This window comes from Camellia sinensis, chromosome 9, assembly GCF_055761805.1.
Source record: "Camellia sinensis isolate YWXY chromosome 9, ASM5576180v1, whole genome shotgun sequence".
Lineage (NCBI taxonomy): Eukaryota > Viridiplantae > Streptophyta > Magnoliopsida > Ericales > Theaceae > Camellia > Camellia sinensis.
In genome coordinates this window covers 4,526,361-4,539,258 of record NC_138969.1, presented here as the reverse complement: position 1 = coordinate 4,539,258, position 12,898 = coordinate 4,526,361, and the positions used below count along the sequence as shown (strand labels likewise).

Sequence of the window (12,898 nt, the reverse complement as noted above, 5' to 3'; positions counted from 1 at the left end):
ATTTGTAAGTATTAATTTTAAATTTTATTAATTAATTACATAATAAATTAAAATAAAAAATTATATATATGCGTTCCTTTCTAGGACCAAAAATTATTACAATTAAAGTTGGGTATATAATTTTTAAAAATGCCAAATTATTTAATTACTCTCCGAGTTCAAGATAAAATCCTCATATATATGTTGGATAAAGTAGGCCATCTTGGTTTTAAAAAAAAAAAATAAAAAAATTAGTCTAAGGTCTCTCTCCTATTTTTAATAATGGAAAAGATCCACAATATTGTATTATTTTATGATGTTTAAGATCCCTCAACCCCACACTCATATATCACAGAGAAATTTGACTCCCTCAAATCAAATCTCATTTCCCTCTCCCTTTCATCCTCTCTCTCTCTTTTCTAGCTTCGATGCTGTCATGAAGCTCGCTCTCCAATGCAACCGACGATCCGTCAACCTAGACGACGACGCCTTGATTCTCATCTCGCTCTGTTGCATTAACCCCACGCGCCTCAAACTCTCCGGTTGCCGCGAGCTCACCGACCTCAGCATGGCCGTTTTCGCTAAGAACTATAAGGGTTTGAAGAAGTTCTTGTGTGGATCTTGCAAGTTCGGAGTCAAAGGCATGAATGTAGTGTTCGATCACTGTTCCTCTCTCGAAGAGCTCTCCATCAAGCGCCTTCGTGGCATCAACAACGGTGGAGGTGTGGTTGCCACTGCCGAGCCTATTGGCCCCAACATCGCCACTTCGTTTTTGAAAACCATATGCCTCAAAGAGCTCTACAATGGACAGTGCTTTTGACCGCTCATCGCTGGAGCGAAGAATCTGAAAACTTTGAAATTGTTGAGGTTCCAAAGAAAATTATATACTCTAGAGATAGCCCATCCCATGACCGGTCATCCATGGCATTCATGCCACTACTACTTTCTGATCAGTCGAAAAATGATGATGATGGATGTGGGATGCTATAGCCATCCACGATATTTGGACCAACCTATGATGAAATGGATGTAGTGACGACAGAATGTAAGCTGCCAGAGCTTCAACTTAATGATTTGATTGTGTTCTACGACATTGGGTGCCTATTTAGCCTCTACAAGAGCCAAATTCAATGGCTTCAATATACAATCCAGTGAGTCTCTCTCACTCTATATATATATATGTGTGTGTGTGTATTGGTTGTTGTTGTTACTTATTTTGGTGATTAATTTGTGTATTGCATATCGTGATTGGAAAGGCAATCCAAAAAAAATCTTTAAACTAGAACCTAGAGAATTTCTCTAGCCTTCCCAGAATTTATCTGAAGAGATTATTTGAAAAGTCCAAAGAAATTCTTTGGATAGATGTATATTGGTTGTTGTTGTTTATTTGGGCGATCGATTTGTGTATTGCACATTGTGATTAGAAAAGTAGAGAAATTTTTATGGTTTGAACCCAAAGATATTCTTGCAAAAACTAGAGAAATTCTCTAGAAATCCAGAGAAAATTTTTAGACTTTTCTGGTTTGGAGAAAATTTCTCTGGGAAGTTCAAAAATATTCTCTAGATTCTCTGGATTGATTTGAGAGACCTTAAACATTATACAAATATTAGATGTCTTTATACTATAAAATCTTAATACCAGGAACTTTAAAAACAATCCCCTAAAAAAAATTATATTAAAGTGAACCTTAGAATAACTAATTGATATACTTCAAATAATACATGTATTTTTTGGGGGGGTTAGTTTGGAAAATTTAGTCAAAATCTCTCGATTGGACCCTTATTTGATGAAAATAACAACCCAATTTATTTTTCTTCATAAACTTCCTAAAAAGAAAATACATAACTGAGTAAGGACAAAGTAAAATATGTATTTTTTTCTTGTATAATATTGCCAGAGTAACATATTACTATGAAACAGAGTAACATATTATTGTTAAACAGAGTAATTGTCAAACAGAGTAACATGTTATTGTCAAACAGAATAACTTATTATTGTTATTATTTACATTAATTTTAATGGTAATAATTTATGTTTTTTAAAGAATTTTATAGTCAACATGGATCTTATTTGATAGATCTTGATGAGAAAATTCTAAAAATATTAATTTTATTAAAAATCGACATCTACATAAAAAATTATATTATTTTAAAGTTTAATATTTTGATAATAGTGATATTTATTGGACTTTTCAAGGAAAACTTTTTTATATTTGTCCTTAATGCATTAAAATTTTATTATGAGGGAGTTTTGACTAAATCACCTTTTTGGTTTCTCATGTCCAGGTCAGCTTAACGCACACCTCAATTAATTTTCACGCGCGGTGAGAACCTATCGTTGGCCATGAGAGTTACAAATGTTGGGACTCAAACTGGGGAGCAAATCCAGTCAAACCCTAAAGTTTTACTAGAGGTGGACAAACTACTGAGCCACAAATTCATAATTTACACATAAACTCGACTCTAAACAATCAAATCCAATGACTACCCAACTCTAGTGTATAATTCCTCTCATGAGTTTTTGTTTTATGTAGGCGTAAACTATTTGATCTGTCAAAAAATGTAATTGACTAGGGATGGGGTGGTTAGAATTTTCGTGTTCTATTACTAATAACATCAATACCAAAAACATGGTCCCATGGGAAGAAGTTTGGAAAATAATGAACTTTAAAAAATGACTCATGATATGTATACTAAACCATTATTTTAAAAAGGTCATTGTTTTGAAAACACAAATTGCTGTTTTATAGCTTTTTAATTTTTTTTCTTAAAATCATATTATTAAAAACAATTACCACAGGTTCTGTGTTTTCTTTAAAAAAATGTAAGAGTTAATTACAAAAAAATCCTCAGGATTTTGCGCCTTTTTCATTTTAAACCTCAACTTTTCAATTTCGACAAATTAAACCCTATCCTTCAACCCATGTTTCAATCTGCCCCTGTCAATCTTTGTCATATTGAAGTAATAGAAATTTGGGCAAAATTTCAAATTCAAACCCATGTGTTCAAGTATTTGTATCTCTCTTGTCGTAATTCTGTTTCGCTTCATTTTCGCGACATTGAATTCACCTCATGGCCTAACTTTCATTCCATCCCTCATGTGTCTTGTTTCACATCTTTTTGCATGCTGTCAGAACTTTGAAAGTTGACCAAAAATAATTTTTCTATTTGAGTAAAATTTTCAGATTCAAACCTACATTTTCAAGTATTTGTATTTGCCTCATCGTAATTTCTTTTCGCGTCGTTTCATCTCATGACCTAATTTTCATTTGTTCCACCTCTTTTTGTATGCCCTCGGAGCTCCAAAAGTTGGCTAAAAATAGTTTTTCTCTACTTTTTTCCCCTCTATCTTCTATCTCAATGCTTCTTCCTTTCTTTCTACAACTATTCTCTATTTTTCTCTTCTTTCATGGCCTTTCCCCCACCATTACTTTTCTTTCATTTCTTGTAAATCATATACCTCCATACTCGACGGCACCACCACCGTTGGAGGTTTGGTGGCTACCATGAGCTCAGTGGAAGGGCCATGGATAAAGAGAAAATAATTGTGGAAATGAATAAGGAACAAAGAAGCATGGAGATAGAAGATAACACCACGGATCCTCTAGAGTGAAATTTCTCTAAAGTTTCCTAAAATGCTATATTGTGTGGTTGAGATTTACTGGCAAGTCACATCAGAAAAATTGATGTGACTTGCCAGTAAATCTCAACCATACACTGTAGCACTTTAGGAAATTTTAGGGAAAAATCACTCTAGAGGATCCATGCTCAGAAGATAAAGAGAGAAAGAAGAGAGAGAGAGAGAGAGAAAAAAAATCTTGGTCTAGCCAATTTTCAAAGCTCTGATGGCACATAAAAAGAGGTGAAACAAGATGTATGGGATGTGGAATGAAAACTAGGTTATGAGATGAATCCAACGAAATGAAAATGAGATGAATCCAACGAAATGAAAATAAGATGAAACAGAGTTAAGAGAGATACAAGTGCTTTATTATGTGGGTTTGAATCTTAAAATTTTGTCTAAAGAGAGAAAATTTTTATTTTTAACCAATTTTTGAGCAGCACGCAAAAAAAGGTTGAGTAAGGCGTATGCAGAATGGAATGAAAACTAGGCCATGAGGTAAATTCAACAGCTCGAAAATGAGGCAAAACAAAGTTACGACGAGGGAGATACAAATGCTTAAACATGTGGGTTTGAATATGAAATTTTGTCTAGATTTTCGTTAGATCAATATGAAGGAAATAGACGGGAGGGTCAGATTGAAATATGGGTGGAAGGATGAGGTTTAATTTTGTCGAAAATAAAAACTTGGGGTTTAAAATGAAAAAGACTTGAAACCCTAAGTTTTTTTTATGTAATTAATCCAAAATTTAATTAATTATGCAATCAAAGTTTATCAACATTATAATTATGGTAGTATCAAAGCACTTGATTGCATCCTGTTGGCTTTTTGGCTTTTCGAAGGGTATTTTTGTGAATGTGAGCGTGCCAGCAAGGATCAATCAGTCCTTACAGAAATTATAATTGCCAACCAATTATCAGACGATTGTGTTTTAGTTCTTTTCAGCCTCAATGAAGAGGACTTTTACTGGTGGCTTGACTTAGGAGAAATTAAGAGAAATGACAGTAATATGAAGAACAATTGAAGTATTTCATAAAAATGAACACTTACAACGGTCCGAACTCAGCCTCGGAGAGGTTTACAACAGCAATCTACTTGAATCTACTTGAAGCTACTCCTATGAATCGAAGTGCAGTGCGAGTATTTAAAGTGCAGGTATTTAAAGAACAGGTATTTAAGGACTGGAAATGTAAATGACTGGAAAGAAAATATATGAAGTAAATGACTGGTTTGTATGGTCTGAGTCCCTCTTTCTTTCTGGGGGCTACCCTGCTATTTATACTCGTCAGTGATGACCTTCGAACTGCACTTCGAACTGTCGAACTGCTCCTCCATGATCGCTGGTCATGCTTCCTTACAAGTAGCTCCATTACGCCATTACTGGCAGTTGAGCTTCCCTCTTGTACTTAGATTTGAATATGAGTAACCGTTTGAAGACACGTCATCTTGCATCCCGTTTATTTGATCTAGTGTTACTCGTATCATGTGAGGACCAATGTTTATTGTCACGTGTACGATCAGGATTAAAGGCTTGAATAACCTTCCTTTATTACCCTTACTATGCCACGTGTCGAACTGTAACTGGCTTTTACAAAATATGTAGCCAACATTACCCCCCGCACTAATATACCCAATACTTGGTGATATTAGTGGATTGCAATTTTCCCGCGCTTCCAGAACGTGTATGAAGTCCATATTCTGGAAATACAACCGTCATCCATTTGGAGATCATCTACATTAACTCGTCGAACATCCCAATACCTTAGTATTCGAACAGGTTATGGCTGCATCAACTTCCCTTTCTATTGATCAAGCATATGAAGAGCCTTTGAGTGATGTTGTTCCCCCTCGAAAGAACCTCCACGCATTCATTAGCCACCTTTACCCGCCCTTCTATATTCAGGTAATGGAGGCTTTTGTAGATTATAAACCTCTGGACTATGAACACATTGCTTTTAATCCCTTGGTTTACAAACTTACAGATACAAAGAATTCTTCCCCTAAACTCCCTTTGTATTCTGACCGAACTACCCTCGAGCCTTTGCTTCGACAAGTTGAAAATATGGATCTAGGAAACTCTTCTTCACAGACCTCTGCATGGGATGAAATTGTGACCTCTTCATCCTCTGGAGCTTCTGGCTGGACAATCTGGTCCACTCCTGAGACTTATGATCTGAGGGAGCGAATCAATCACCATTTTGTTGAGTTTACTGACCCTTTGGAGTTTCCCTCCTACGCTCGAAGCTCAGTGGTCTACCCTTACGCGCCCATTGACCTTCGACGTAGCTTGGAGGAGAATCTGCTTGTGGCTTGGTATACTTCTTCCATGCCTACGAAGATAATGCATCCTGCCCAACGTTCAGAAGAAGCACAAGGGTATACCCCTTCATTTTTAGCCCAAAAGGCGAAGATTTGTTCTTCTGATTGGCTTGACTATATTAATGCTTTTGCTCCTTCTGTTCCCGTGCCATCTCCCATAATAGAAGCATCCACACCTTCTTCTGCATCTGCATCCTCTGAGATAGAAACACCTGCTCCTTCCCCTTCGTCTTCTGAAGCAGAATCATCTTCTCCTTCTCCTCCTCCCATCCTTTCCTGGACAGAAAAACTAAGACTTGCCCTTCCAATGGACAAAGTCTTTCCACCTTACCAACCTCCGTCACCCCCTTCTCCAGCCGAGCGAAAGCAAGCTCAACTTTTGCTTGCGGCTTTCTCCCACCTGCCCTTCAATGTTCTTGAGGATGATATTCCTCTTAAGAATTTCCAATGGGCTTGTGATATCCTCACTAGGGGTCATGTCCTCAACCCTCTTGCTCAAGCAGAGCTCCATTTGTTTTTGGACCAACTCCCAGTGCTCCTCTACTGGCATCAGAATTCTAAGATCACCATCCAAAATCTGGATGAACTTTTATCTCTCCGAATTCATGCCCAATATGAAGCAGAGAATCTCATCGAAGAGCTCGATGACTTCAGGAATAAAGATTCTACATACTGGGATGGTTTGGTTATAGATGACTTGGAACAAAAATCGAGGGAAGAGGCCTTCGAAGCAAAGGCTGAAGAACTCTATTATGAAGTGAGGGCTCATCAGCTTATGCAATCGACTTTAGAAGAAATAGAAGAAATAATAAAGAAAGAACAGAAATTTATTGACCATTGCTGGACGAAATTTCATGACCTTGTTATTTATTCTATTCCTTATTTTTATGAGCTTGAATTTGTACCGAGATAGAGTTACTTAATGTAATAAACAAAGTCTTTCTGTACTTAACACTGTTTGACTCTGTTTCCTTTTATCTCTAAAAGCTAACTCATAACTTTGAATTGAACAATTTCATACTTCGAATCAACTGTTTAATGAAGTACTAAAAGAACCAATCATGTCTTCTTCCAATTCATGGAGTAAAATTGACAATTCTGGCAGATATCATTTTAGTACTTTGATTTCAATGACTTTATATTAACTGTAACCAATATATGGTCATAGTTGATATAGCCAATCAATTTGAAACTGATCTCTTTTGGCTTCGAAGGGCAAACTATGGTAATTCCTTCTTGCTCAAACCAATAACTGGTTTGGATGTTCCGAACAATGCCCTTTTTTCCTTAAAGAGTTCTAGGGCTTGCTTCGAATGTTATCACTTCGAACAGGTCTTTAGATTTTTTGAAGTAGACCAATACTTTGAATATTCAGACATTTTTAAGCATGCAGTATGCTTCGAAGTCGGCTCCTGCATTTCGAAGCCGTTTTTGTTTGAAATTTTAGCGCCAAAATGTGGCTTCGAAGCTGGCATCAATGTGTTTTTCCCTCCAGAAATTATCGATGTTGAAAGAGATTCCTTGTTTTCGCACGTTTTAGTACTTAATGACTTACGAGATGTATCCCCGCACACAAAAGTTATTTAAAACCTTTTCACTCTGTGCCCCGGAATTGCTTACACATTCAAATCCCCTTTGGATTTCCATTTCTCTCTACTCCCTTCTATATTTTCCGAAAACCCACGATCAATGGCTTCTTCCCCATCAAAAGTTCCGACCATAGAGCGCGTAAGCTCATCTGTGGCTTTGAAGCGGCTTATTGATGCTGAATGTGAGAAATACAAGGGTGATGAGAAAAGTGCTATCGATGGGCGTTTCTTTATCCCTCGTCGCCATGTGCAGCGAGAGTACGTGCTAGGACCTATTTTCAAGGAGATCCCTTCCGAGCTTCCCGCCCTATATCCTCGCTTGGAGAATCAATGCCTTCTGTATGAAGGTGGTCTCGACTGGCAAGGCTGGAAAGTCAATCGTCCTCACCGATGCTGGCCCACGATGAGACCAGAGTGGCAAGAATGGTACGACCGAGTTGTCCCTGCTAGGACATTGGACCTTCAAGAACTCTGCCTTCTTGATGCTCTTCGACTATCTAGGGTAACTATCCCAGAAGACCCTTTTCTAATCCCCGCTGCTTTATGTTTCTGGAACCCTATTTTCAATTTCTTTCAGTTTAGGTGTGGGATGATGGCTCCCACTGTTCTTGATATTTGCCATCTATTAGGAGTATCCCCCATTGGTACCCCTATCACACCAGATTTTCCTGACTTAGTAGTCCCTTTCTCCCTCCCCTCTCTTAATGTATCTTACAGTGATTTTGTTAGAGTCGAGAACAAAAGAATGGGTCCAGTAACTGATAGGGAATTCTTTTCCTTTTTATTATATTGGCTTTGCAAATTTCTTTTCTGCACCTCCTCCCAAAGAATCATGCTCGAATTTGCTCCTCTTGCCAAAGCCTTGGTTTTGCAGAAAAGAATAGCCTTAGCCCCATACATTCTGGGTCATGTATATAGAGTTTGTTCCCTCTTTTGTGAGAAACCCCTAGATGCCAATCAAGGGGGACCATTTTGGATTCTTCAGCTTTGGCTCTTTGCCTATTTTTCTGAACTACAATCCAAATGTCTTAAATTTTCTGGGCTACACTCCCTCACTCATGGCATAAAACTGGCCAATGCTTCACTTTATCCAGCTACTTTTGCCTTTTATTTCTCCTTCTTTCATCAACTACCAGCTGCTCTTCCTGATCATCGTTTCCGTCCCTTCGAAGCTAGCATAGGTCCAACCTGGTTAAATCACTTCCTTAGTGATAGGCTCTGTGCTTTGCCTATTCATAAAGATATGTGGGCTTCCCTACTGATCCCTAGGGAACTGTTTATTGGGACCACCAACCCCAGAGCCTATAAATGCATAGCTGAGCCTTATTGTCCTGCTCAATTTGCTAGACAATTTGGCCTCACACAAGGAGTTCCAATACCTCTTTGCAGCAACACCAATCTGAGTCTTACTAAGAGGGATTTGAAGGTTCGAAAATCGAGATTAGAAGAGGCAACCTTCAAGTTTATGGATGATTTGGCCAGTTTTGAGTTCATCCCTTTCTCCCCTCATGGTACTGAATTGAAGAGATATCAAAATTGGTGGGTGAGCAACATGGAAGTTTATTTGGCCATCTCCTCTCAAAACCTATTGGAGGTGCTGGATGTGCCCAAGCCCAAAGAAGCTGAGACTGTCATTTCTTCCACTATTCCAATTACAGTAACTGCTACAACTCAGTTTACTTCTGCTGCTTCAATTCCTCCCAGAGTCACTCGAAGTATGTACCCCTTTCTCCTTTTCTCTAACCTCTTCATATAATGCTTGCTATCTTATCTCTAATCCTTCTTTTATGAAGGTGGTCAACAACAAAAGAAGAAGAGACTCTTTGAGCTAGAAAGGGAAAAAACTGAACTTCCAGAGATGGAGGAAGAAGAAAATGATCAAGAACAGGAGTCTCCCTTGAAAAGAAACAAAAGAGACCCTCAATTGGCTCAAGAGGGGATAGCCGCTAGGGAAGAAGAGGAGAAGCTCACTTTTGAAGAGTCTGGACCCCAACCTAAAAAGGTCGAGAAGACAATGGAGGAGCGAATGATTCCAACTCAAAGGAAAAGGAGAAGAAAAATTACCGTTTCTCCTTCCGATTTTACCGAAGATTCTGATTCCGAGACAATTGCTCAAGTAATAGAAAAGAGGAGGAAGATCACTGTTCTAGCTACCAGCTCGTTTGAAGATCCCATCCATGAGGTTGTAGAACAAGAATATCCCAAAGCCATAGTTGTTCTTGAAAGAGCTGAGGAGAGGCAGCAGCAACAATTCCTTGGGACAAGTAAGTTTCTGCATGCCTTTATTCTTTTCTTGTCGACTTTTCAAGACTAAGACTTGACATTACCTCACATTTTCTTCTTTTTACAGCAACGACCACTGCATTAATCTTCCCAACGGAAACTTCCCCAATTTCAGTCGAAGTTGATCAGATGCAACGCGTGAAAACCATTCAAATCACGCTCCCACTTCCTAAGCCTATATTCGATACGTCTTTACCGAGGCCGAGTATCCCTGCATCTCTTTTCCTTGGCTTAGAGCCATACCTCCCTTTCTTGACTCTTGATCTGCCTCAGTTTGTTTCTTCGATCCTCACTCTTCCTCCTACTGCTACTTCATCTCGCATGGCAGTTGATTCTCCTTCAGGGGATGCCGATAATTTTCCAATTCATGACTCATCACCAATGCCTACTTCCAGCCCTTCCTCACTTGATTTGCTGGTGGCCAAGACCATAGAGGCTGCCAAAGATGCTCCATCTGTTTCTCCCATCCCTATGCAGCCCTTTGTGTCTTCCACCACAACACTCTCTATGCCCTTCATGTCAAGGGATGAGGTAGACATTTTTGAAGAAAGACTAGCTAGTCTTTTTGACATTCCTTCTACCTCTCCTACTTCTACTACTGAAGCTGAGCCATTAGCCTTGGCTAACTCCCTTTTGGAAATCTTCGAGAGTTCTCCTTCCTCCAGCAACAAGCCTTTTGTACCTTTAGTAGATTTGGACACATGCTTGCAACTGTTGACTTCCTTTTCGAGGATCCCCTTCGAGGCTCTACAAAGGCCTATCATCAGGAACGGGTTCCTTCAATGCTGTAACATTGCTGAGCAGTCTGCCATGAGTGTTTCAAGTCATCTATCTCAGGCTGCAGCTACTATTGATTTCTATCTCAACATTTGCCATGCTGCTAAAGCTGCGGATGATAAGCTGGTTAAGGACCAGAGTTTTGTTTCTCAGGTGCATACTGAAGTATCAACTCTGAAAGAACAACACTCTTCTGCCTCCCACTTTCGAGTCCAACTTCTGGAGAAGAAAGCTCAGCTCGAAGAGGAGTTAGCTGCAGTAAACCAAGCCTTGGTTCGAACTGATAAGAAATTGCACATCACCAATCAAGGACTGGCTGATCGAAAAGAAAACATGGCTGCAGCTATTCAATTATTTCCTTCCCTTAGTAATAGGAAAGCTATTGTACAAAAACAATTAAAGCATTGTAATGATTTTTGGGCCAACTTGTGGCATAATGTACTTGATTCTTTATGAAAGCACACTATTTTGAATATAATTTGAACAAGCTTTGTGTTTTTGCATATGGTGTTTACTCTATCCCTTGTGTCTCCCAAACGGTTGGAAAATAAGGTTTTAGATATCTGCCATTAATCTTTTTGGGATGTACATAACCATTCAAATTTCTTAAATGGTATGCTCCGAAAGGCAGAACCCTATGAATTTGATATGGACCTTCCCAATTAGGTGACCATTTGCCAAACTTATGGCTTTTAATCCCAATTGGGAGTATTGTCTTCCATACCAAATCACCTTCATCAAAGCCAATGTGTTTGACTTTCTTATTATAATTCTCGGCTGCTTTCTTCTTTTGGAAAAGAATGCTATTTAATGCCAAAATTCTGGCTTCATCTATGCCTTCTAATTCTAAGCACATACTTTGATGGTATTGTTCAGGATTCAATTGATCTTGACATCTTACTCTCAAAGATTTGACATTAATCTCCACTGGTAAGACTGCGTCATGTCCATACACCAAGGCATAAGGAGTGACCCCTGTGCTTGACCTCGGTGAGGTTCTATATGCCCACAGAACATCCAACAATAGGTTATGCCAATCCCTGGGATTGTCATCCACAACCTTTTGTATTCCTTTTTTCAAGGACTTATTGGATGACTCAGCTTGACCATTAGCTTGTGCATAATAGGGTGTGGAATTAACAAGGCTAATTCCAAATTCTGCCGCAAAAGCCTTCACCATCTTCCCATCAAACACAGTTCCATTATCAACTGTTATGGTTTGCGGGATTCCAAATCTATGGATCAAATCTTTAATAAAACCAATAACCTCTGTTTGGTCTACAGCCTTGTATGGCTTAGCTTCGACCCATTTAGTGAAGTAGTCTGTGGCCACTAGAATGAAACAATGATGTTTCGAAGAAGGTGGGTGTATTTTTCCCATCATATCCATGGCCCACCCTCTGAATGGCCAAGGCTTTACTACTGCATGTAGGTCAGTTATGGGCACGTGCCTTATTGTGCCATGCTTTTGACATGCCTGACACCCCTTTGCATATTCTATGCAGTCTTTAAGAATGGTTGGCCAATAATAGGAATGCCTTCGAAGCAACCATCTCATTTTTACACCAGGTTGATGAGCACCACAGATGCCTTCATGAACCTCAGCCATGGCTGTTAATGCTTCTTTTGGGCCTAGACATTCCAACAATAAGCCATCTCCCCCCCTTTTGTAGAGAGCATTACCATATATCATATATTGCATAGACTGCAATTTAACTTTTCTACTGGCCTTCGAAGATGGACCAACCAAGTACTGCATTATTGGATGCCTCCAATCTTGTTCTTGTAAGTCATTATGATTGACTTCCAAGATCACATTCCTTTTATTCAAAGGTTGAATTAATCTCTGATATGTTGTTTGGCTTATGTCCCTTTGGGTATTATCCCTTCTCTTGAAGTTCGAAGCCTTTTGAGCCACATCATTGGCTCTATTGTTCAAGAATCTTGGAACATGGGTTACATTTGCTATTTGAAACTGAGAAAGCAAATGTAATGCAACAACATAATATGGCAAGATACTTATGCTTTGACACTTGAAAATTCCTTTCACTTGGTTAATCACCAATTGAGAATCCCCAAATATGTCAACTGCATGTACTTGTAATCCAATAAGAATCTCTAGTCCCACAATTAAGGCTTCATATTCAGCCTGGTTATTGGAACAGGTAGCTTCATCCACTCTAAAACCATGGGTAGTTTCTGTCCCCTGTGGAGACTTGATTACAATACCAATTCCAATTAACCCATTTGCTTTCGACCCATCGAACCACATTTGCCATGGCTCAACACTGGTCATACCAAGTTCCATGATCTCCTGGTTCTCAGTTT

The 12,898-nt window shown here is 38.8% G+C and overlaps 1 protein-coding gene across 1 annotated transcript; it reads left to right on the top strand.

The window, feature by feature from the left end:
* The first annotated feature begins 8,175 nt into the window (after window positions 1–8,175).
* On the top strand, window positions 8,176–11,879 carry LOC145798456 (uncharacterized). Its single transcript, XM_082886014.1, has 3 exons — window positions 8,176–9,225; window positions 9,304–9,774; window positions 9,861–11,879. The coding sequence occupies exons 1-3, from the start codon at window positions 8,256–8,258 to the stop codon at window positions 11,024–11,026; spliced, it is 2,607 nt and encodes an 868-aa protein (XP_082742140.1). The 5' UTR covers window positions 8,176–8,255; the 3' UTR covers window positions 11,027–11,879.
* Window positions 11,880–12,898: the final 1,019 nt, after the last annotated feature.